Source organism: Mus pahari, chromosome 14 (assembly GCF_900095145.1).
Source record: "Mus pahari chromosome 14, PAHARI_EIJ_v1.1, whole genome shotgun sequence".
NCBI classification, from domain to species: Eukaryota; Metazoa; Chordata; class Mammalia; order Rodentia; family Muridae; genus Mus; species Mus pahari.
In genome coordinates this window covers 43,231,500-43,256,183 of record NC_034603.1, presented here as the reverse complement: position 1 = coordinate 43,256,183, position 24,684 = coordinate 43,231,500, and the positions used below count along the sequence as shown (strand labels likewise).

General features: G+C 48.2%; 3 protein-coding genes across 7 annotated transcripts in view; all 3 read right to left on the bottom strand.

Moving 5' to 3' along the window:
• Scarf1 (scavenger receptor class F member 1) overlaps positions 1–2,761 on the bottom strand; it is a 13,016-nt gene extending 10,255 nt beyond the window's left edge. For 2 of the 4 annotated variants that reach the window (XM_029546569.1, XM_029546570.1), the window contains exons 1-4: positions 2,411–2,576; positions 2,036–2,094; positions 1,692–1,793; positions 488–1,010 (exon numbers count right to left, since the gene is read on the bottom strand). In XM_029546569.1, coding sequence (XP_029402429.1) covers positions 488–1,010; positions 1,692–1,793; positions 2,036–2,094; positions 2,411–2,523 — 797 coding nt within the window. In that variant the 5' untranslated portion in view covers positions 2,524–2,576. Of the gene's footprint in view, positions 1–487; positions 1,011–1,691; positions 1,794–2,035; positions 2,095–2,410 lie in introns of all 4 variants that reach the window. The other 2 variants (XM_021213355.2, XM_029546568.1) reach the window with 2 other exon arrangements.
• Positions 2,762–2,926: 165 nt separating this feature from the next.
• On the bottom strand, positions 2,927–6,102 carry Rilp (Rab interacting lysosomal protein). Of its 2 annotated transcripts, none has more exons than XM_021213789.2 (8): positions 5,675–6,102; positions 5,510–5,603; positions 5,309–5,415; positions 5,041–5,226; positions 4,621–4,766; positions 4,149–4,271; positions 3,615–3,698; positions 2,927–3,351 (listed from the first exon to the last, which is right to left on the bottom strand). In XM_021213789.2, the coding sequence occupies exons 1-8, from the start codon at positions 5,894–5,896 to the stop codon at positions 3,207–3,209; spliced, it is 1,107 nt and encodes a 368-aa protein (XP_021069448.1). In that variant the 5' UTR covers positions 5,897–6,102; the 3' UTR covers positions 2,927–3,206. The 2 variants fall into 2 exon arrangements, with proteins under 2 accessions (XP_021069448.1, XP_029402431.1); XM_029546571.1 differs by having other exon boundaries at positions 5,510–5,597.
• Positions 6,103–6,611: 509 nt separating this feature from the next.
• The window catches only part of Prpf8 (pre-mRNA processing factor 8), a 26,488-nt gene continuing 8,415 nt past the window's right edge, over positions 6,612–24,684 (bottom strand). The window contains exons 19-42 of the mRNA XM_029545688.1: positions 24,015–24,202; positions 23,605–23,843; positions 23,255–23,401; positions 22,658–22,868; positions 21,918–22,034; positions 18,139–18,386; positions 17,847–18,026; positions 17,527–17,662; positions 17,239–17,408; positions 16,957–17,086; positions 16,690–16,836; positions 16,209–16,369; positions 15,438–15,629; positions 14,613–14,850; positions 14,353–14,481; positions 12,461–12,574; positions 12,208–12,381; positions 11,764–11,957; positions 10,654–10,893; positions 10,419–10,560; positions 7,616–7,756; positions 7,367–7,506; positions 7,068–7,270; positions 6,612–6,923 (exon numbers count right to left, since the gene is read on the bottom strand). Of these exons, the coding sequence (XP_029401548.1) occupies positions 6,769–6,923; positions 7,068–7,270; positions 7,367–7,506; positions 7,616–7,756; positions 10,419–10,560; positions 10,654–10,893; positions 11,764–11,957; positions 12,208–12,381; positions 12,461–12,574; positions 14,353–14,481; positions 14,613–14,850; positions 15,438–15,629; positions 16,209–16,369; positions 16,690–16,836; positions 16,957–17,086; positions 17,239–17,408; positions 17,527–17,662; positions 17,847–18,026; positions 18,139–18,386; positions 21,918–22,034; positions 22,658–22,868; positions 23,255–23,401; positions 23,605–23,843; positions 24,015–24,202 (4,136 nt within the window). The 3' untranslated portion in view covers positions 6,612–6,768. The remainder of the gene's footprint in view (positions 6,924–7,067; positions 7,271–7,366; positions 7,507–7,615; positions 7,757–10,418; positions 10,561–10,653; positions 10,894–11,763; positions 11,958–12,207; positions 12,382–12,460; positions 12,575–14,352; positions 14,482–14,612; positions 14,851–15,437; positions 15,630–16,208; positions 16,370–16,689; positions 16,837–16,956; positions 17,087–17,238; positions 17,409–17,526; positions 17,663–17,846; positions 18,027–18,138; positions 18,387–21,917; positions 22,035–22,657; positions 22,869–23,254; positions 23,402–23,604; positions 23,844–24,014; positions 24,203–24,684) is intronic.

The following is a 24,684-nucleotide window of genomic DNA, read 5'->3' as shown; positions in this document are numbered from 1 at the left end:
TTTTTTTTTTTTTTTTTTTTTTGAGATAGAATTTCACTATGTAGTAGTTCTGGATGTCCTAGAACTACATAAATTAGGCTGGCATCAAACACGCAGAAATTTACCTGCCTCTACTCACCAGAGCTGGGATTAAAGGCATATGCTACTATGCTCAGAAAAAAAAATATGTGTGTATGTATGTGTGTTTGTGGGGATATGTACACATGAGTACGGTTATAGGTCAGCAGAGGGCAACAGATGTGGGCCCTGAGAACAACTGAGCACACCACTCAGGCCCTCTGAAAGAGCAGCACAATCAATTAAGTCTTAAGACTTTTTAACATTGATAGGCTGAGAGAAGTAGGCATAAATACACGGAGATGCATGGGCGTGGTCTTTTCTCTTTTCTCTTTGCCTTGTATATATTTTGGGGATTGCCTGAGATACCCCCCCCCCCAGTATACCTGTCTTATTTCTTGCCCACCCCTTATCCTGTTGGCTGGCTCACCTTTCTTTGCACTGTGCCCCATAGTGGCCAGGGTTGCAAGACAGCTCACAGCGGATTCCATGGAAGCCAGGGGGACAGGAACAGTGGCCGGAAGTAACGCTGCATTGGCCTCGCACACACTGGCACCTACGACTGCACTCAGGACCCCACCAGCCCGGCAGGCAGATGCAGCGGCCGGAGTCCTGCATGCAGGGCGAGGTGTGGCAGTTGCAACTGAAGCTGCAGCGGCGGCCCCACCAGCCCGGTGGGCATACGCAGGCTCCAGTGGCCTGGTCACAGCGCGCCGCTGGGTTGCACTGGCATGGGCGACGACACGTGGGTGACCACCAGCCGGGGTCACAGTGGCACAAGCCTGTCTTTGGGTCGCACTGTCCGTGGGGGCCGCAGGTGCAGGGGAACTCACAGAGCCCACCCCAGTAGTTGGGATGGCATTGGCACACACCTGTGGCCGGTTCACACTGACCACGTGGATGACATGGGCAGGTCTCACGACAGTCGTGACCCCAGTACTGTCCTGGACAGCCTGTGAGATTAGGAATGGGAGACAATCAGGTTCAGGGCTGGGCATAGGTCCTTGCTCTGACCCTTCCTCAAGGAAGAGGACACAGGCTTGCTCTTCAAGAACCAAGGACAGACCCTGAGAACATCTGGCAGCCTCTCCTGGGACTCAGATCATTTCCGGCCCCAGATTCAGATGACAAAACCCTTAGTCTTAGCTTAGCCTCCATTTCACATTCCAGAACACAGAGCTTGAGTTTGACAGTGAAGCCCAGGCTCACAGGTGGATGGAATGTCATTCATAACCCTCCCCTCTCTCTGCTAAGGTCCTTGGCCATCACTGGCATCCGAATTTTAGGTAGAAGATGCCTACCAGGGCGACAGAAAAGTACATACATCCCCTTCCAACCCAGGGATTCTTGGCGCCTGCCACTCAGCCCTTGAGAACCACAGGTCCACGCCCTTGCATCTATTTGTCTTTACCGAGAAGTTAAAAGTGAAGGTGCCGGATGAGCAGGGCTCTCTGGCTGTGGGTTAAAACCTAGGGCCGTTCTCACAGTCACTTCTCATTTCTGAGCCCATTTTCTAAGCAAAGCTTGGGTAATTTGGGCCTTACCACTCTATGTTCACATCTCTATATGCCTTGCCTACTTCCTGCCCCTTACCCAGTTCTGCCCAGAAACGCCACCCAGTCGTTAAAACTCACGGGAGCTGCACTGGGCTCCGAAGAATCCAGGTTTACATCGACAGAGGCCCGGCTTCACACACACCTCGTCTTTCCTGCAGGCATCAGGCCCCTCACAGATGGCTGAAAAACACCCCACCCGGGCTTGAAAGGACTGGGGGACAAAGAGGTAAGGGGTACCCCTGGCCCTCTCTCCGACTCCTGGGGTTCTGCTCCCTTCAAAGCCATCCTTAGTGCCGGACAGGGGTAATGTGTCACAGGATGGACACTGCTTCCAGGGCTCAGGAGGGGAGATAGAGTAGAAAGGTTGTCATCGGGTCACATCCTTCCTTTTCCTTGGTTAGGGGACTGTCCTGGCTACTCACGGATGGTGCATTCTTGATCTTTCTGCCTCCAGCCGGGACAGCACTGGAGCTCAGAGGGGCTGTGGGGGTAGAAATGGGGCAGCAGAGCCCCGTAGCGTGGGTCACAGATGCTGGCTAAGATGTGGGAGTCTTCCCCAGCTCCACTTAGGAAATCTAGCCCGGTGTCACAGGCCATGAGTCACAGGATCCATGTCCCCAACCCTTCTTTTTCCCTTCCCTGACCTTCCTACCATCTGTGTGACCATCTATCATCTGCCAGGCTGCCTCTCAAAGTCCCTTTCTTGAGGCCCATGACCCTCCCACCCACCTCTTTATTTTCCAAAATGACCCAACACTAGTCAGCCACCACACCAGCCAGATGCTCACAAGACCCACCTGCTGCCTTTACAGACGTGCTGACCAGTTGGGTCTAGCGTGGATCCCTGGGTCCCCCAAGTCCAGAGCAGCAACAGCGAGAACACCAGCTCTAGTCCCATGGCGGCCAGCATGGTAGGAGGGCCTGGTTTGATCTGGTCCCCACAGCTCCCAACCCCCTCCCTGCTTCCTCCCAAGGCTTTTCCTGAGGAAGCCAGGATAGAGGGGCGGGCTGCTATGAGGCACCTCCCTGAGAGGGCAGGCAGCTTAGCACATAGAAACGAAAGGGAAAATAGGGCTGATGGTGAAAGCTGAATTGGATTTAGACAGGAGGGGGCCAAAAGATTGAAGCCACAGGTCGCTGAAACACTGGAGACAGGCTAAGGAATGGGGTGGGGGTAGGAGCCATACCCCCCAAATAAGGAGACGCTCCTTAATCTCAGTGAGGGGCAGAGGAGACCTTCTAAAGAAACATCACCATCTGTTCCTGGCAGGGCTGGGAGCTAACGTGGACCACCGACAGACAGACCGAGAACATTTTAGGGGTATTATGGGTATTTATTGCACTGGTCACCTGCACAAGCCCCAGCGAGGCCGGCAGGCAGTCCTCTGTCTTACAATGGGGAAAAGCAGAGCTCTGTAAAGTGTGGTACAGAGATGTCAAGAAAGGGAGACAGGCTGAAGTTCCACCATAGCTAGTACAGGCGATCCTCATTTGAGGTCACACATCCACACGCAGTTAGTTGGGACCCAGAGTTAGGCCTCCTGCATAGCTGAAGCCCTCAGACCAAGATGTTCATTGAAAGCAGGGAACTAGTCAGGAGTTGGGGGCTGGAGGGCTGTTCACAGGCTGCAGGTGGGGTTGCTGTGGCGTCTCTTCTCTTTCCCGAGGGCTGCTGGGAGCTGGGTTGCTGGCCTCAGCTTCAGGGGCCTCAGTCTCACCCCGATACCATAAGCCAAAGCTGGAAGGGAAGCCAAGAGAGGTACACTGAGCCAGGGAGGTGGAGATGTCAAAGATGCAGGCTGAGGGTCCAGAAAGGTGAAAAGGGAGTGTTGGAGGAAGGAGGACAGCGTAGGTCACAGAGAAATGAGGGCACATAGGACAGAGAAGCAGGCGGGAAGACAGATCTTAGAACAGCATGAAAGGCAGTGGAGTGGAAAGAAAGGGTGGAGAAGAAGAGTCAGGCCCCTCCTTCACCCTCCTTCCTCCCCTCCTCCAACATACAAATTCTGGATTCTGGACCCAGGAACTAGGGGAACATCTTCCTTGTCGTTGGAGAGCAGGAGCCACGAGCCATCCTCATCATCACTAGGATAAAGAAATGCAAGGGCTTTATATCAGGGCCTAAGGGATACTATAAGTCCAGCTTGTGTGGAGCCTCCTGAAGGACTTTCAGGAACATCAGGGGGAGGATGGAGTAACTACAGAGGCCTCAAGGGCTGGAGAGGGGACAGTGAGGGGATCAAGGACACTTTATAGCCAGGCAGACAACAGCCCCTCACAAGACTGCACAGCTTCCTTGAGTAAAGAGATCCAGCCAAGGAAGGAAGCATGAGTGTGGAGAAGTAGCAGCGACAGCGTCTTCAGCAGGAGGCACAGCAGCTGGGGCAAGCGGGAGCAGTGGCTTCCAGAGTACAGGATGGCAGCTGGGCAGCAGGCTGAGTGAGGTGCTGGGCACAGCTAAGTTGCATCACTGGGCACAGCAGAACTGCAGCAGGCCAAGGGGTTCGTTTGGTGGGCACAGAGGCAGGATCTTACCTGCTCTCTGCTTCTTCGGGTGTCCCCAACATCTTGGCCTTGATCTTCCTCCTCTGTTTCTTGACTGCCACCTTCATGGCTTCAAGCAGAAGCCCGGGGACACGGTGATCTGTGAGCAGCTCTCTAGAGAAGAGGGAAGGGAAGAAAGTGGGAAGGCCAACAGGAGGTGTCAATCAAGTACCTGAGCTCTGCTCACTGTTTCCCCTGGAAACCCGTGAAAGCTCTATACTGCCAACACCTCCACACTGAGCTTAGATGGCCCCTCCGAAGGATAAGGCTCGCTACTTCAGTTTGGTGACCCCTGGTGCTGTCCTGTTTGAGTGAGGTTCCAGAAGGGCAAGGAAGGACTATGGAAGTTACTTCTTCCCAGTGCCTGAGCAGGACCCTGGCAATTGTCACTGCTGATCTATAAATGATCCAAAAAATAAGGTGGGGTGACCAGGAACAGGCATCCTGGCTTCCAGTCCCTCACCGCTGGAAGTACGCCAACTCCTCCTTGAGCAAGAACACGTTGGCTTTGAGCTCATTCCGCTCCTGAAGGATCTGCTTAAGCTCTTCCCTACTGAATCCACACTGGACAGGTTCTGGAAGGTTCCCTGGCTGCTTCTGAGTATCCACCTGTGCAAGGTCAGGAATGGTCAGAGAAGAGCCTCTCTTAGATCTTTTCTAAACCCCAGCGCTCACAATAATATTAGGGGAAGTGTCTGCTGGAAAACATAGAGGACAAGGTTGCTGCTACATAGGTGGCACACAACTGCTGTTGTTGCCTTCCAACTTCCTGGGTACCTTCTATACTGTATGGCACATCCATACCCGGCAAACCCTGGCTGGGTCACCAACTGCTGAATGCTGTGAGCTCTGGGATGTATTTTGACTTCGCTTAGGTTCTTACCGGGTCATCTGAGGTTGCCGCATCAGGTTCCAAGCTCTGTTCTTTAGCCAGCTGGCTGGAGCCATCCTGAGCTATCTGGCGCTCCCTCTCCCGGTCCTGGGCGGCCCTCAATTGGGTCTGCACAGCAGCCAGTTTTTGCCGCAGCTCAGAGTTGATCAGCAGGAGGCGCTGTAGCTGTTCCTGCAGCTGGGGGTGGAGCGAGAGAGCTAGGGGCGGGGCTCCGAAGGCCGTAGCGGCCCCACCCCACTCCGCCTGGCCCCGCCCTCACCGCCTCGGTCTCTTGGCTTCGGCGTAGCAGATCTCGGTTGTGTGCCCGAAGCTCATCCCGTTGTCTGTCCGTCACCTCCTTGAGCTGTCGGAGCAGCGCGCGCTCCTCTGAGGAAGGGGTGTCTTTAGCACCACCGGTCTCTGGGGTACGCAGGCCCCGGCTGCCCCCAGTTCGCTCTGCTCCGGTGGGCCCCTCACTCACCCTGCGGCCCGGAGCCTAGTTCCTGGCGGAGGCGTTGGTTCTCCTCGCGCAGCCGCCGCAGCTCCACTTCTGCCTCCTGTGCGGACACCTGCAGCTGGAGGAGCCAGGGGTCTCAGGGTTAGGCCTGCCAGCTCTCAGGGGTAAAAGGAGGAGCCGGTGACTCACCGAGTCCGGAGCCGGCCCCACGGCGGCCTTTTCCAAGAGCTCCAGCGCCCGCACGACTAGTGGCACCAGCCCAGCCGCCGCGTCGGGTCCGAAGCGGCGTGCTAGTCCCTGTAGCTCAGTGCCCAGAGCCCCCGCCAGATGGTACACGAGCTCGGCGGCTGACCCCGCACCCACTGAAGAGGCCTGGCTGGGTAGCCCGGGCGCTGCTCTCCTGGGCTCCATTTTTCCCTCTCTTAAGGTCAAAAGCCACCCACACCCTCAACAGGGGCAGGAAAAAGCTTAACAGTTCCGGCCCAGGAAGTTTAGGGCCATAAGGGGCGGGGTAGAAGCAACCCGGGAGGAACAAATAGGGAAAAAAGGCCCTGGGGTGGGAGAGTGCGCTGGGCTCCTTGTGCCCTACAAGGTCGCTGGATACAGGTCAGCCAACGTCCAGGCAGGTATCCAAGAGTGGAGGACTAGGGCTGTAAATGGTCACTTTAGGGAAGCCCTCCCCATAGCGCCTGACCCAGGCTCCACCCCTGGACTTGGCTGCCAAGCACTCCAGAGAGGTGAAAGACTGAAGGTCAGCAAACAGCCTCTACTGGACTGCAGGGACAGTCACTTCAGTATGTTACCCCATCAGGAACCACACAAAGTTCACAAATGAACGAGGCTGGGCACTGCAGCTATAGAAGGGCCACACAGTCCAAGAAGTGACGTTGAAAATAGGTAGTTTCCAAGTACTTTTACAGAGAAACCAGCAAATATGCTCAAAGTAATAAGCCCCAACTCAGCTCCCTGAGTCTAGGATAGTGTCAAAGCCTCGAATGGAGAGGGCCTCAAGGCCCTGAAGGCTAGGCCCAGTAGTACCTTGCTGTGAACTGCCCAAGCTAGTCAGTCCCCAATCCGCAATCGCCCATACCCACAATTTGACCTCATAACAGCAAGAAAACAAAAGCACTATTTATAAAATTTATTACATTTTGTTCAGGGTTACAATCTATCAACAACACAAGCACAAAAGGCAAAGGGGCAGGCTGCTGAATGTCAGCAGCTTGTCTGGGGAGGGCTTTAAGAGGCTCCAGGCTTTGGGGATCTGAAGCAGAGGGAAGTCACTAGGCATAGAGGTCCTCTCTGTCTGCAGAGTAGACCTCACCCTCCTGCAGGAGGGCAAAGTTGAGGAAGTGGGAAGGCCTGTGGACCTCATGGTAGAATTCCTTGGGGTTTGCCAGCTGCAGCTCGTATTTCATGTTGGGATCATGTCGAACACCTAATGAGAGGGGGAAAACATCAGAAGTTAGTTAAGAGTCTGCCTGCCTCGCCCAGCCTGGGCCCCTGGGCCGTTTCCAAGGCAGCTAGACCTCAAGAGCCAAGCATGCTGGTCACCTGTCTCCACTCCCACACAAGCACGTACCCATAAAGTTGTAGTTCCAGGAGGCCTGGGCAGGGACCATGAAGAAGCCGAGGAATCGGTCGGAAAGGAGCATCTGAACCCTCTCGTAGTGCGAAGGTAGGTAGCCTTTGGGGTTGTTGCCCTTGTCGGTGTTCTGCCGGCCCCACTCATACCCACTGGGAGTCAGCTTGTAGGCTGTCAGTGTGCAGGAGCCTGGTGTGAAGCTGAGGGTCGGGGGTGAGAGGGACAAGTCACCAATTCAGGTCCTGGCCTGCAATGCCTGCTCTGTAATATTTCCACCCAAGGAGGCCCACACCAACCTGCAGGTGATGATAATAGTCTTCTCCCCATCCCAAGATGGGTTGTCAGCCATGATTTTGGCATGAGTGGTGACATCTTGGGGTGATAGCTGGGGGGATTCATTGGGCTGAGTGTGAATCCAACCTAAGGGTTCCATCTCCTATAGGCAAACAGCAATAAAGAGATGGTCAACCCATCTGCAGACAAATGTCACCCACTAGGGTAGCATGACAGTAAGTGCACTCCCAGGCTCCACCCCCACCACAAACCTTGAGGTACTCGTGCTGGGGCAGCTGGCTGGGCAGGTGCACAGTCTGGTGCGTGCCCCACTGCGGTACCATCACAATACAACGGATCTCCTTCACCTGAGGGTTATCTGGAGGGCTCACCCCATACAGGTATCCTGCAATCTAGAGATGAGACCAGAAGGCACTCTTAGTACCAACCCAGAGTGCCAGAAGTTTCTAAAATTATTTTGTTGGGGCTGGAGAGATGGCTCACTGGTTAAGAGTACTGGTTGCTCTTCCAGAGGACCTGCCACATGGTGGCTTACAACTGTCTGTAACTCCAGTTTTAGGACCTTCTTTTGCTCTCTACAGGTACTGCCTGCATATGGTGTACAGACAAAACACCTACATACAAAAATGTTTTTAATGCATTATTATTCTGTATGTGTATATATGTGTATGTTCTATATGTGTAGCACTGAGTGTGTGTGAAGATCAGGAAAATTCTATGGAACAGGCTCTCCTTTCACCTTTACAGGGGTTCTGGAGCATCAAACTCAGCTTGTCCGGCTCCTGTGAGAAGTGCTTCACCCACCGAGCCATCTCAGCAGCCTCAGGGTTTTTTTCTTCTCAATACAAGAAACTGAACCCAGGTGTGCATAGGTAATGCATACCGGGTAAGCATTTTGCAGTTGAGCTTTCTCTATATCTGTAGCCCTTTTCTTTCCCTTTTAAGTCAATCTCTCTCTCTCTCTGAAACAGGGTCTCACTATGTAGCTCTGGCTGTCCTGGAACTCAATATGTAGACTAAGTTGGCCTCGAACTCACATAGTACTGTTATAAAAGAACTTTTCTTTAAAAAAAAAAAATTAATTAATTTTTTTTTTTTAAAGATTTATTTATTATATGTAAGTACACTGTAGCTGTCTTCAGACACTCCAGAAGAGAGCATCAGATCTTGTTACAGATGGTTATGAGCCACCATGTGGTTGCTGGGATTTGAACTCCAGACCTTTGGAAGAGCAGTCGGGTGCTCTTACCCACTGAGCCATCTCACCAGCCCCCATATTAATTTATTTTATGTATGTGAGTACACTGTAGCTGTCTTCAGACACTCCAGAAGAGAGCATCAGATCTTGTTACAGATGGTTATGAGCCACCATGTGGTTGCTGGGATTTGAACTCCAGACCTTTGGAAGAGCAGTCGGGTGCTCTTACCCACTGAGCCATCTCACCAGCCCCCATATTAATTTATTTTATGTATGTGAGTACACTGTAGCTGTCTTCAGACACACCAAAAGAGGGCATCGGATCCCATTACAGATAATGTGAGCTACCATGTGGTTGCTGGGAATTGAACTCAGGACCTCTGGAAGAGCACCAACTACTCCAGCCCCCTTTCTTTCTTTTTCACTTTATTATTATACGCACACCTGTGGATGAATGCATGCCATGGTGTGCATGTGGAGGTCAGAGGACAACTCTGAAGAGCTGGTTCTCTCCTTCCACAGTGGGATTTGGGACTTAACTCAGTCAGCTTTGTGCAGTGCACTTTATCTGCTCAGCTATCTGTTGTCCAAGTTTTCTCTCTGTGTAGCCCTGGCTGTCCTGGAACTCACTCTGTAGACCATGCTGGCCTTGAACTCAGAAATCTGTCTGTCTCTGCCTCCCAAGTGCTGGGATTAAAGGCATGCGCTACCACTGCCCGGCAAACATTTTTTTAAAACTTTTAAAACATGTATGTGCGGGCTGGTGAGATGGCTCAGCGGGTAAGAGCACCCGACTGCTCTTCCAAAGGTCCTGAGTTCAAATCCCAGCAACCACATGGTGACTCACAACCATCTGTATCAAGATCTGATGCCCTCTTCTGGAGTGTCTGAAGTCAGCTACAGTGTACTTACATATAATAAATAAATCTTTAAAAAAAAAAAAATGCATGTGTGTCACACTGGCTATGTGGACGCCACAGGACAGTTTGCGAGAGTCAATTCTCTCTCTACTGTGTAGATTCTGGAGCTCAAACTGGTTAGCAGGCCTGACAGCAAGCATCTTTAACTACAGAGCCATTTCACCAGCCTGCCATTTTTTTTTTTAAAGATTTATTTTATTTATTATATGTAAGTACACTGTAGCTGTCTTCAAACACTCCAGAAGAGGGAGTAAGATCTCATTAAGGATGGTGGCTCACAACCACCCACTGAGCCATCTCACCAGCCCCCATATTAATTTATTTTATGTATGTGAGTACACTGTAGCTGTCTTCAGGCACACCAGAAGAGAGCATCGGATCCCATTACGGATGATTATGAGCCACCATGTGGTTGTTGGGATTTGAACTCAGGACCTCTGGAAGAGCAGTCAGTGCTCTTAACCGCTGAGCCATCTCTCCAGCTCCCAGTATTTCCTTCTAATACTCTAGTATTTTACTCTGTTTAGATTTTTCTTGTGAGTGGTATGAAGAAAAGATCCTGCTCTTTCCTATCTCAACATCATAAAACATGCAGTCATATAAGATTTGATACAGCATGTCAAATAAATACATATCTGAATCTATTTGTTACTCTCTGCCAATAAATTCTACCCCAATAATATTTTCTCTTAATTGCCCTAGCTTTATGTTTTGATACCCCTTTGTTTGTGCTGTCTTTTTAAAGTTATTCATTCATCCATGTATTTTGAAATAAGTACCTCAAAAAGAAAGAAAGAAAGAAAGAAAGAAAGAAAGAAAGAAAGAAAGAAAGAAAGAAAGAAAGCACCTCAAAGTTTCTGGAACTCTCAAGTGAATTTTAGGCACAGTCTTAAGTGGTCTCACACTGTGGTTCAGGTATGTGCCATAGTTACTCACTTGGGCACGAAGATCAGATATGCAGATGAACTTCTTAAGCACATTTTTTGGAAGAATGTATGTATAACCAGTCTCCTTGATGTCATCAGATGAAACATAAATGTGATTGGTCCGTAGATGCAGGTTGGCAGCAGAGATGGCCCTAAAGAACAGACAGGAAATGTCAGCATCTCAGCGCAAGCACACGCAACAGCATCAACAGGCCTGCCATCTGACCTTCAGGCCTCCATAGTACCTGACTCTCCATTCAGTCTTTGATGAGAAGGTCTGGGTCTCATAGTTGCTGGTGGTTGAAGTGATAATCTCATCGCCGTGCTTGTTGACGGTTCGAGTCTGTGTAGCAGTGAGCTGGGACTGTTCCTTCGTCTGCTTCTCAATCTCAGCTATCTGTTGCCGCTGCTGCGATGGTGCCGAGATCTCCATTCCCAGGATGATGTCTCGAATTTCTGACTGTGTCAGTGACGCCACATTCACACTGTGGGGACACTGAGAGTAAAACAGAGCCCCTTCCCACTAGTCACTTTTGTCTTGATGATAAAGTAGACTTGGGCAGACTGTGGGTATACTCAGCCAAAATAATCCTCAAGTAACATATCTTTTTAATTTTTAAATGTATTTACTCTGGAGGAGGAAGACATACTACAGTGCAAGTGCAGAGGTCAAAGGACAACTTATAGAAAGTTTCTCCTCCACCTTGTGGGTTCTAGGGATTGAACTCTTGGTAGCAAGCACCTTTATCCCTGGACCTGGAGATGCTGTCACACTGTGGGGACTCCCTGCAGCCAAGCAGCACCACAATAATGCGCACGTACCTTCAGCTACTTCACTTCACATCTGTACCTTTTTCCCACAAAAACTGTCCCAACACAGGACAACTCTCAAAAACAGAAACCCCAAATTGGGTGTAGTGAGACATACTGATATTCCAGCATTACAAGGTTAAGGCAAGAGGGTTGTTGGAAGCTTAAGGCCAGCATGGGATACAGAATGAAGCCCTGTCTCAAAACACAGAGAAATGCAGACAGCAGGAACAAAAAAGAGAGTGAATCTGTTCAAAATGGCTTCAATACCTTCACTGAGAACTGTGTTTCTTCCTAAGTTTCCAAGATGTTATTTTTCTTTTGAGACATGACCTTAGCCCAGATTAACCTCTAACTCATGTAGTTGAAGATAACTTTGAATTCCTGAACTTCTTGCCTCTATCTACAAAGTGCTGGGATTACAGGCATGCATTACCAAACACAGGTAAAATATCTGAGAAACTTATAAGCCTAAATGTTTCCAGAACATATGTCCTGAGCCAGCCTTTCCCTTGCTGCACTGGGACACCTGGCCCCCTACTCACTTGTTTTTCTTGCCGTAGTCAGCCAAGATCAGGTCCTTGAGCTGCACCTCCACCTTGATCCATTCCTCGTCAGTCAGCGTGGGCCAGATGTGGTGGGGTTCCGTAACAGTAGTCTTGTCTGGCTTCAGGATCACCTTTGCTCTATCATTGTTGACATGCAAAGCACGCAGAATCAGAATGAGACGGGAGAAAGCCTGGGAAAAGATGTGCAAAGCATGACTGTCAGCTTTGTGAGGCTTTACCCTGTCCTCCCAGGAAAGCTAGCACTGTCCCCAAGTTCTTAAGGGGCCAACCCCTCTGCAAGAGTTCTTGTTCTTTGTATACAGAGGTTAAGAACTTAAAAATGACCTCACCACGTGGCTTCTGGAGTACCCTGAGGCACACAGTATCTTCTCCTGACTCCAAATTCACCCCAGAGACCCTCTTCCTAAGGTATCAAATTACCGTGTAGGATGAGATAGTCTTGAGCCAGTCATCATACAGGTTGAAGAGAACCATCTGGGGCTCCGTGGCTTTAAGGATGAGATCCCCAAACTTCTCCACCTTGAGACAAGCCTGGAAGGGCAGCTGGAGCTCCGATCCTTTGATCACAATATTGGGGAAATCCAGTAAATGTACCTAAAAAAAAAAAAAAGACTGAAGTCAGAGACACAGGCCAAAGGGCTCAGGCCTACCTTCTACTGTGTCCATCTCTCACCTCCAGCGGATCCAGCATGCCTTTCCGAGTGACAATGATCTGTTTAGGCTGTTCCTCCACAGGCAGAGATCGGATCAGAGCAGCCACTTCCTCAGCAGTCTTCCACTTGGCCAACTAACAACCAAAAAGGAACAAACCAAACTGAGTCTACCTTCCTCAATTATCTAGAAAAAAAAATCTTGAAATAAACTGTTTCTATAATGACAAACATGGATGCTAAACTTAGTAATCAGAAAAAGGTGCCTACATGTTTAATGATTAATTATAGTTCAGAAAAGGGAAATAAGACAGGTGCCAGAGCTACTGGCTTCAGGTTAAGATCATGCTCTTACCGAGGACGTGAGGATGTGGTTCCCAACATCCACACCAGGCAGCTTAACTTACAACTGCCTGTAACTCTAGTTCCAGATCTGAGGCTCCTGGCTTCTGTAGGTATTCTCCCCACATACAGTTAAAGTAAAATAATATTTATCTTTTAGAGACATGATCTCATTATACAGTCCTGGGTGGCTTAGAACTCAATATATGAGAGAGGCTGGCTTCAAACTTACAAAGATCTACCTACCTCTGCCTTCCAATGACTAGGATTACAAGAAATGTACCACCATGCCCAGACTAATAACAACTTAAAAAATAATCTAACTAGGGCTGGTGAGATGGCTCAGTGGGTAAGAGCACCCGACTGCTCTTCCGAAGGTCCGGAGTTCAAATCCCAGCAATCACATGGTGGCTCACAACCATCTGTAACGAGATCTGACTCCCTCTTCTGGAATGTCTGAAGACGGCTACAGTGTACTTACATATAAATACTTACAAATAAATAAATAAATAAATAAATAAATAAATAATCTAACTGAACTCTACAAGAAGAAATTAGTCTTACTGGATAGGACTGTGGTGAGCACAATGAAAATGAGAACTCTTCTAGAGACAGAAATATGGACAAAGCCCTGGACCTGAGATGGGTGCTGGGGTTTGGGGTACTTACAAGAGGACGTGTAATCATTACACTATACTCACTGGAAGTACAGAAGCGAGAAATGTGCCGGGCGGTGGTGGTGCACGCCTTTAATCCTAGCACTTGGGAGGCAGAGGCAGGAGGATTTCTGAGTTTGAGGCCAGCCTGGTCTACAGAGTGAGTTCCAGGACAGCCAGGGTAACACAGAGAAACCCTGTCTTGAAAAAAACAAACAAAACAAAAACAAAAACAGGGCCGGAGAGATGGCTCAGCAGTTAAGAGTGCTGACTGCTCTTCCAGAAGTCATGAGTTCAAATCCCAGCAACTACATGGTGGCTCACAACCATTTGTAATGAGATTGGATGCCCTTTTCTGGTATGTCTGAAGACAGCTACAGTGTACTCACATATAATAAATAAATCTTTAATAAAAATAAAAAGAGAAAAGAAATGAGAAAGGTGGCTCGGTAGGTATCAAACATCTAAGAAGCCAAAGGGTGTGCATTCCCTTTATAAAGATGATTTTTAGTGGATCTTTCAGGACAGAGAGCAGAGGTAATGAAGGCCTTCACATGGTTGGACCTCCTCCATGGGCACACTTCCCTGGGGGTCAGAGGAACACACTCACTGAGTCAAGTGCTCGTGGATTCCCGACACCCATTTACTATCAGCCATAGTGGAGGGGTGGTGGTGTCACTTGTAATTCTAACTCTCAAAGCAAAGTAAGCTTTTTTGACTGTGTGCAGCCCTGGCTGGCCTCAAGCCCATGGTAATCCTCTTCGCTCTGCCTCTTGAGTACTCGGATATAAGCTACCACACCCAGAAATACTGTCTCTCAGTAGAGAAATAGGTATTTTTTTTATCATGTCCCTTTGTCCTCTACCAAGAATGAGACAGCAAGGTTCTATGGCCTCACTAGCATTTAAACTGCTTACCTGACCCAAACGCTTCTGTCCAGCCCATACAGATGTGTGGATTATCTTGAGGAACAGCTGTCCTGTTCGTGGATTGAAGATGAAGATGGCCCCATTGATGGGTTTGGTTGTCAAGTTCCCCTCAAAGGTCTAAAGAACAATTACACTGGTTAGCATGTCCTAGACATAATCACTTTGACTTCACCTAATGTGTATACATAATGTGTCTTATTCTCCCAGGCCCCTGAAGCCTGCACGCCCACACTGCACCCAAGACTCACCTTGTGGATAGTTACTCTATAGACATTGGTGTCGTCCACAAACCAGATAATCTGGTTAGAGAAGAGTTCACCATAGTTCTGAGAGGACAAGTAAGGTTCAGTGGGCTCAGATGAATACAGCTGCAATCCTTTGCGTATCCGCTCACGTAACACATACAAGGCAGGGTTTGCCTTCATGATCTTGGCCATGGCCTGCTGTATGAGAGGCTTGCTGCCCGGGAACCAGTTTCCATAGGCACTGTGAGGATGAAGGGAATCACAAGAACTTAAGCATAGGCAGAAAGCTCCAATACAGCAAAGGGACAAAGACAGTTGGCTAGGCTTATGTAGTAATCTGCTAACACACATAAATACAGAGAGAAGAGTCAGTCAGTGACCCAGAAACAAAAACCTCATCTTAGCCAGGCAAGTCAAAACTGGTGTAAAATCCGGGCAGTGGTGGCGCATGCCTTTAATCCCAGCACTTGGGAAGCAGAGGCAGGTGGATCTCTAAGTTCAAGGTCAGCCTGGTCTACAAAGTGAGTTCCAGGACAGCCAGGGCTACACAGAGAAACCCTGTCTTGAAAAAACAAAACAAACCAAAACCAAAACCAAAAAAAACCTGGTGTAAGGACTAATGTGTAGGGTGTGGTAGCACACACCTTTAGTACCAGCACTCAGGAGGTTGAAGCAGGTGGATCTCTGTGAGTTTGGGGCCAAGCTGGTCTATATAGTGAGTTCTAGGCCAGCTAAGGCTATATAATGAGACCCTACTTTAAATAAATGAAATGAAACATAGAAAGTACAGGGGTAATGAAAAACCCATGCTTCTGAGCCCTAACTCACCTGTGTAGATTATAGGCCAGATCAATGGCAATGAGCACGCCTGTGGGCGAAGGGTAGATACTCATGTTGTCTGTGGTGTAATCCAGGAACTTGGCCCGGGCATAGCGCTCAATATCATGGGAATCATAGTCCCCCCAGCGTAATTGGATGTCAATCCAATACTTCTGTGTGGTGGTGCTGTCCATCACATCCCTAAGGGTAGGGAGAAAGTTCAAGTTTCCAGGAAACCACAGCATAACCAATGAATGTCTCAGCATCACAAGAACTCCCAACACTGCACCTAAATCTTAAAATCATCCCCTTCCTCATTGAAGATCAGCAAGACCCTTAGCCATGCAGCGGTAGTGCTTGACTTTAATCCCAGCACTTGTGAGGCAGAGTCAGGTGGANTTCTGAGTTCAAGGCCAGCCTGGTCTACAGGGCAAGTTCCAGGACAGCCAGGGCTACACAGAGAAACCCTGTCTCAAACAAAAACAAGCAAAACAAGCAAACAAACAAACAAATCAGCAAGTCCCCCAGGAGATGGGCAGGTCTGACTGCTGGTGCATTACAGGGGTTAACACTACCTCCAAGTTTAAAAGAACGTCAGCAAAAAGCTGGGAATGGTGCCCACTCTCGTACAGCAAACATTTGGAGGGGCTGAGGCAATAGGATTAAAAGGTTAAAGACAGAAGACAAAACCAAAGAGGCAGGGCTAATCCCTTAAGTAACATGCCTGGCACAGTAACACCAAGGCTTCTCATACCCAAGGCTGGGTCACAAAACACTTACTTGGAGTCTGCCAGCAGCGAGGGCCGGGAAACATTCCACTTATAGGAAGCAAAGAGTAGTATATCTGCACAGGAAGAGTTCATCTTATAGGATTTTCGGGGATGGATTGTCTCCTTTTGTACTGTCTCAATTTCCAGTGCATCCAGTTCCTGGTCAAAGACCTGGAAGTAAAGATGAGAAGGTTGTACCTCGTTACAGAAATCCACTTACCCCGAGAGCTGAGAGAATTTAGATGGTGCAATAGGAGTCTAATCCTTGCATATCCAGGATAAACTTCCCATTCTCAAAAGAGCAAGCTGGCTGTGTGAGGCAGTGCATGCTTTTAATCCAAGCCCTTGGGAGGCAGAGGTAGGTAGCGGTCTGAGTTCAATTCAAGCCAGCCTAAGGAGCTCTAGGCCAAGGTCACATAGACTTTGTCTCCAAAAAAAGAAAACAGTGACGTGACGTGACTCTGTGATGTCACCCCTCAACTGCAGCCCACCTGACACAAGTCCATCACGATGCTCTCATGGATCTTCTGCCACAAGTGAGCTCGGAATATCTGGATGAGAGAGATCTTCAGTGTGGGGATCTTGCCATGCATGAAGATTCCTGTCAGGTCCAGCTGCACCTGGAAGCCCACATAGACCTGCCAGGAAAGAGAAAGGGCTTTAGTGACCCGAGACCACAGCAGGCCAGTTCTTAGGACAAAGATGAAGGCAAAAGAAACCACCTTTCCTCATCTCCCCTGCTCAAGAGTCACACTCACATTGGCTCGATTGATGGTTGGGGACCACCAGAGGGTGAATCTACGATTAGGAATCTGGTTTAATCCTGATCGCTGAGCATTGGTCAACTTCTTCCACTTCATGGATTCCTCAAAGCCACTGGCTTTCTCCCTAATGAGCAGAGGAAGCAAATGAGATGCTGCCCATCCACATCCCAGAGGTGCCTAATCCTCACTGGGAAAGTAAGAAGCAGCAGGTCACTACAGCACAGAAGTGATGAGCTCAGGTAGTTGGGACGGGTCCCTGTAACGGGCAGTCCTTACCAGAACAGACCTTCCCACGTGGGGAAGTAAGTGCCCTTGAAGAGAGTGTGCTCCAGAATGCCCTCCACACCTCCCAGTGCCTGAATCATGTCTGTGCGGTAGTTGTTGAGGTTCCAAAGCTTGCCATCATGCCGCTGATGTGTCCACCAAAAGGGGTTCTGCTTCAAAACCTAGACAGCAAGGAAAGGCAGGTACAGTGAAGCGTCTGGGTGTCTACTACTCTACGTGACAGGGATGCCAGAAATATCCTGATTGGGAGAAAGTTGCTCTACTCTCCACTCCACATACCTGGTACTGCTTAAAGTCAGTTCGGACACGCCAGCCTTTATCATAAGCCAAAGTGTGCCGGTCTTTCTGGAAGAGGGTATTGATCCGGGGAATGCCTCGATCCCATGAATCTTCTAAATCTTCTAAAGTCAAGCGTCTGCCAGAAAACCAGAGTCAACATCCTTCCTCACAAGGAGGAAGCATTCAACACTCTTTGGCCAAGGATAAACAGAATCAGTCTTAACTCCTAAACACATACTTTGCCCATGGCCTCTATCTAAGATTCAAAGTGTTGTGACCCACCCCCAGTTGTGTGATTGGCACACCCTCCGCATGCCTACCTGTTCTGAGCAATAGCCTCTTGTCTCTTGAGTGCATATTCAGCCCAGACCCGTTGGGAGTCGATGAACTCACTCTCCCATGGCTGTATGTAGCGGTACAAGTTGGGAATCAGTTGGTCTTCTTCATGACTCATTCCTGAACGGAAGTGTGTGATGCCCACATCTGTCTGCTTGGACCACCTGTTTTGGAAAATTAAGACAAGAGATAAAAGTAAAATCAAAGGTAACCAAACACCCATCTCCCTCCGAGTTGAAACAATGATGCTAATGCTGAAGGTCAACCAGGCCATACCTGAGGTCAGACTGGGGGATAAGCACATGGCCCATCGAGAGCATGCCAAGCCCACCCAGCTCCTTAGGGGTGTAGAATACAACAGGGGGGAATCGGCTTGGCATCTTGGAGTTCAGTCCAATCTTGATACGTGTCTGGATCTTGTTTTCACACTTCACCAATAAGTCTAGGAGTTCCTGTGTATTCACCACAGCCTCTCGAAAATATGTCATAAGGCCGATGAGAGCTGTGTTCCACTTATTCACAATCTAAAGTTAGTGGGAAGCAGTAAATTCCACATGAGCAATGCAGGTCTTACAGTTACTAGTTAATTACTTACATCCCTACTGTAACGATTTATCTTAAAATCTAAAGTCATTAGTAATTACAGAAAAAGAAAATATATATACACACCCACTAGGATAGAAACAATCAAGAGAGAGAGAGAGAGAGAGGACTGGGTCACTCTGATGGCTCAGTGGGTAAGACTGTCACCAAGCCTAAAGACTCGAGTAAATATTTTTTAGTGCTGGCCATGGTGGTACAGGTCTTTAATTGCTATGAGTTTCAGGCTAGCCAGTGATACATGATAAGACCTGATACAGTGATTTTAAATACAATATTCCTTTTAGAGTAACAGAAACTTCGGGGATAGTCAGATCAAAGAAGGAAAACAGCATTGCTGACTGCAGGAAGGCAAAGAACTAATCGGGAAGGAAGCCTTCAGCCCTTACAAAGCAAAGCAGAGCTGTCGGTCAGACTACCTAAGTAGGTGCATTGCTCTATTTTTTTGGACCTCGTAAAGGTCTGTATATGTCAATTAGGACCATGACTAAAAAGAAGGGTCACATTCACGCTTGAGCTAAACGTACCACACATACCTAAAGCAGAAGTGGTAACCTGGGTGGGAGTGACAGCATGATGACTCTAACAAAACTGGAGGGGAAGGAAAACTGAGGACAGTAAAGGCCACAGCTGTGAAGGACACCTATAGTCTCAGCTGTCTGGGAGGCTGAGGTCAATGTGTCACTTGAGCCCAAGAGCTCAAGACAGAGGAAAACTTTAATCTCAAAATATAGGTCAGTGGTAGACCAGTTGCCTAGCACTGAGTTCAATCCCCAGCACAGCAAAAAATAAACAACTGAAAAGATAAATTGGTTCAATGGAGTTAAGGGTTCTTGCTGCCAAACCAGAAGGACCTACCTTCCTTTAACCCTGGGACCCTGCATGGTAGGAGAAAACAGACTCCTGCAAGGTGTCCTCTCACGTCCACACATAGGTTGTGGCACGTGTATTCTTGTGAGCACACAAGACACAACAGAAATAAAAAGGAGGAAGAAAAGGAGCTTTACTGGAAAGTTTCTTCCTATTAACCAGGGAGGTAGGGGTGGGGAGGTGTTTGGGGGTTATCTGGTGTGACCGTCAGTATAAGTGTGTATACATACATATGTGTGGGAACATGTATATGTTTAAGCTTATGTCTGTAATCCCAGTACTTCAGCAGCTAAATCAGGATCAAGGGTTCAGTGCCAGCCTGGGTTATATATGAAGCTTGTCTTAAGCAAGCAAAGAAATGAATAAAACCAACAAAAGCAAAGGAGGAGAAAAAGCAAACAAGTTCAAATTCATTATTATGGTCTATCATAATCTCTGATCTAATTAACATAAGCCTTTTATAAAATATGGCTTATTGGACTACTATATACATTATTTAATTCTCACAAGAGCCCTTTTAGCTAGGAACTATGGTTATATTCATTTTATAGATAATGCAGTGGAGGCCCTCCCAAAGTTTTAACTAGTAACAGACCCAACAATCCAATCTGACTCAAGATCATGTATGTCTAACCATGACTGTGAAGCACCTCCCTCAACTCTCATCACTCCTCCACAAGGCTCTGAGCGGGGCTGAGACAGGAGGATTGCTGGAGCTCACAGGCTTCTAGAGCTGCAGACTCCAGAAGAGACCCTGCCTCAAAGGAATAGGAAGAGTAGGAAGGGGGTGATGGAGCCCCCTTTTCAAAGGAGGGGGCAGCAGGAAGGGGGAATTAAAGAGGGTAACGAGAGGTTGATATGGTTATAATGCATTGTACACAAGTAAATATACAAAAAACAAAAGAACAGAAAGTGAGCAAAAGTAAAAAACTCCCCAAATAAAACAAAAGCTCTGTTCTGATGTGCAGCTCCTCCCTCTATAAAAGGGAGATCCTAACGCATCTACTCCAGCTCTGGCAAACTCACTGTCTCCACTCACCTCCAATCAAGTTTTGTCCACACCATCTGGCTTGCATCCCAACACTGAAGTATCCCTAAGGTCATCAACAACACCCTAACTGCCAATCCCACTGGCTCTCACTCAGTCTTATCTAACAAACTGTTCTCAGGCAACCGAGGCTGTTAACCACCTGCTGATTCTGGGCCTTAGTCCCTGTCAGTGCACCTCAGAGCCTCCCATCCCCCTCATCTGTCTCTTCTCTTCTCTCTCCACTCTTCCAGACAGTCTCACTCATCTTTGAGCTTTCAACCTTTACACCAAAATCAGAAAACTGCCTGGTGGTGGTGACGCACGCTTGCAATCCCAGCACTTGGTCGGCAGAGACAGGGGAGCAAGTGGGACTGGGGGCAGCCTGGTCTACAGAGCAAGTTCCTGGACAGCCAGGGCTGCATGAAGAGAAACCATAGCTTGGAAAAAAAATTACAAAATTAAAGAAGAGAATGCCTTATAATTTTTATATTAACTGAAAATTCTATTTCCAGGGATCTAGAAAATATCCACCTCCACAATTTATTGCAGTAACCCTTAAACTTTTTTTTTTTTTTTTTAAAGATTTATTATTATACACAAGTACACTGTAGCTGACTTCAGATGCACCAGAAGAGGGCATCAGATCTCATTACAGGTGGTTGTGAGCCACCATGTGGTTGCTGGGATTTGAACTCAGGACCTTCGGAAGAGCAGTCGGTGCTCTTACCCACTGAGCCATCTCGCCAGCCCCACCCTTAAACTTCTTATATTTACACAAGCACCATGGTAATTAAGTACATCTCCAGACCTCTGCTAAAGCTCGACACCTTCACCTTGTTCTTGTAGAAGCCTTTCTTCTCCCACACTCAGACAGGACCAGAACTCATGACCTCTGGTATTCTCAGCTTCCCAGATAATGCAATGGCTCCATAAACATCACACATTAGGGGTTCTTTGGTCATGTGTCTGTCTGTCTCTCAAAGAGAAAGGGCTCTATTTTATAGCTAGCATCTAGAATGTGCAAAATACCCACAGCACAGAGGTTACCAAACATGGGGAGATCAACCTAGAAGGACAAATTCCTCAGAGCCATGGTTAAAAATGACATCACGGGATACCTGGCCTTGTACACAACAAATCCCCAGCTTCCCTCAGCTGTGTTAAATGGGCCCCAGAAACAACTTAAGGAAAAATATAAACAAAAGACCCTGCATTTTAATGTATTCTATGCTACTCCCTAAAATAGAAGCTGTTTGACTTCAATAACAAACCTAAGGGAAAATGCAAATACATACTTTAGTTCAAATCACAGACTCCTCTTTTGCTTTGACCTAAAAATCATCAAAACCCTACAGATGCAGCCTGTTAAATTTTTGCAGGGAATCCGCAGAAATAAACCCCAATAGATCTAACATTCTAAGATGCCATCCTAAAATAATACATGGAGATTAGAATACTAGGCAAAGTTGGGAAAGAGGGAACTCAAACAGGGACGAGCTGAACGGATGCTAAGACAGAGGCTGGCAGGAAAACTGAGGTTTCTGGCCCTCCATACCTTGGTGAAAGTGGTGGAGCCAGAGGCCATCAGAATCTGCCGCACACGGTTATGGAAGCGTTGCATTGACTCATCATCCACACGCAGGAAGCACTGAGCTGTCCGTTCCTTGGTAACCTACACCATAAAGTCAGTGTTAACTTGTCTCAGAAACTCCTGTAGTTGGCTGGTGAAAAGGCTCAGAGCAGGCCAAGGTGTTGTTTACCAAGCCTTAGTTCCTTACTTCAGTACCCAGAACCCACATAGAACAGACTACAAGTTGTCCTCTGACCCCCACACAAATGCCATGTCAAAAATCAAAGTGAAAAGCCAGACATGGTAGTGTGTGCATTTAATCTCAGTACTCAGGAAGCAACAGAGGTGGGGGGTGGATCTTGGAGAATTCAAGGCTAAGCTGGCTAGTCAGAGCTACACAGTGAGACCTTGTTTCAATCAATCAATCAAGCAATCAATCAACCAACCAATCAATAAAGCATGATAGCACATGCCTTTAATCCTTACACTTCTTGGGAGGTAGATACAGAGGCAGGCTTATCTCTGAGACAATCAGGGCCAGTCTTGTTTACGAAGTGAACTCCAGGCCAGCCAACGTTACAGAGACACTGTTTCTACACGCAAGGATTAACTGTGACTAAACCCAACCCACTGGGAAAGGATGATAATGAAAAGCTATGACTGTTCTTGACCCATTGACTCCAGAGTTACAGGGGTCGTAAAGTGATGTCCTTCCTGGACTGTACCTCATTCTGTAGGTTCCAGACCCCGTCCTTGTGGGTGAACTCTTCATAGCTGGTACGGCACTTAGGCAGGATGCGGCACTCAAAGCCACACATGTTGAACAGCAGGTTGGGGTTGTCTTTACTGTACACAGACACGAAGCTATTCTCCCACTGTACTGTGGTCACCGATCGTGGCAGCCGGTTTTTTATGTCCCAGAACACTGCCCGACCCCTATCCAGAGAACACAGAAGCACTTCAGTCTGTTGAAGACACATTCAAAGACCAGGTAGATAATAGCCCAACAGGCCTATATTCCTCCCACCCAAGGCACAACCTCCTCAGTCTTTTTTTTTTTTTCTTTAAAGATTTATTTATTTATTATATGTAAGTACACTGTAGCTGACTCCAGACACTCCAGAAAAGGGCATCAGATCTCGTTACGGATGGTTGTGAGCCACCATGTGGTTGCTGGGATTTGAACTCATGACCTTCGGAAGAGCAGTCAGTGCTCTTACCCGCTGAGCCATCTCACCAGCCCAACCTCCTCAGTCTTAACTGACTTTTGGATCCCTAGGACGAACATCCTTGTGATTCCCATAGACCCAACTGAGACTCACAAGTTGACATCATGTTTCATGAGCCGCATTCGGGCATCTCGGGGCCAGCATTTCTTGTTATTGTAGCCAACAATGTTTTCATTGTTGGGGTCTGGATGTTCTGTCAGGTAACGCTGGATCAGATCCCGAGCCTCATCTGCTGTGAATCTATATTGAGAAAAGGTACATGGTTCAACTCCAAATATACTAGGACCCTTTGAGAACTCCAGTTCCACAGTGGGGACCCTGTCCCCACTAGGCTTTAATTCACTTTACAGCCCAAAAGCAATTAGTCAACTAAGCTACAAGAGCCCTTCCCAGACAGAGCATGGCTCCCAGCCCTGCTGGTTAAAGGAGCTGTGTGTCATTACCTGAAGAAAATATGGATGCGATCAATGTATCTACAGAAGAGTCGGATTGGGTGTGCAGCCTCAGTGGCTATGTCCTGGAAACTGAGAAAGTCATTTGGCATCTGAGGAGGCCCAGCCATCTCACTGGCCCGGTGCAATCCCAGTACAAGCAAATCCATCACCAAGCCATAGTACTGTACAATGAATGAGGCAAACTGCAGGCCTCTGATGATTCCATATGAGTTTGTATGGTTCATGTCCTAGAAATGAAAAAGGAAAAAAAGAGAACCACAATTCTTAGCTATGGCTAGGGTTGGCTGGGTCCCAGGCACTTCAGGGTCCAATCTCCTCCGTTCTCCCTCAGCAAATCCTAACTCCCTGGGTCAGACACGCCCTCAACACATTCCTTTGCTCCTTGCTCCAGGACAGACCTTATAGTTGATGACTACGTTGTTCTTGGCCGTCATGTAGTCAGCTATGTTGTGGTCCACAATGAGTCGCAGCAGCCTGTTAAGCAGGGTCAGGTCAATCTTCTCATACATCTTCTCAAACCGAGACTCCAGCATGACGTTGCACTCGCCCTCACTTGTCTCCCACACATCCTGCAGATTATTGATGCCTATAAAAGCAAAATGCCGGAGCTATGGCACATCACAACTTTCTTTTCAGGACTAGTAACCTCGGCAACTCTCAACACATTCCAAAACCCTCTACCTACCTACCTATCTACCATCCATCCATCCATTCATCCCAACTGCTATAAAGTCAGCTTTGCTCAAAATCAGTAGTATTCACTCTCTCTTTTTAGACAGGGTCTCTCTGTGTAGACCAGGCGGTCCTCAAACTCAGAGATCTGCCTGCCACTGCCTCCTGAATGTGGGGATTAAAAGCACGTGGAACCACCACCTGGCAGTACTACTCGCTCTTATGCAATAAAATGGACCATGCGAAGCCGGGCGTGGTGGCGCACGCCCTTAATCCCAGCACTCGGGAGGCAGAGGCAGGCAGATTTCTGAGTTCGAGGCCAGCCTGGTCTACAAAGTGAGTTCCAGGACAGCCACCCTAACAAAAAGAGGAAGCCTACCTGGGGGTGGTGGCACA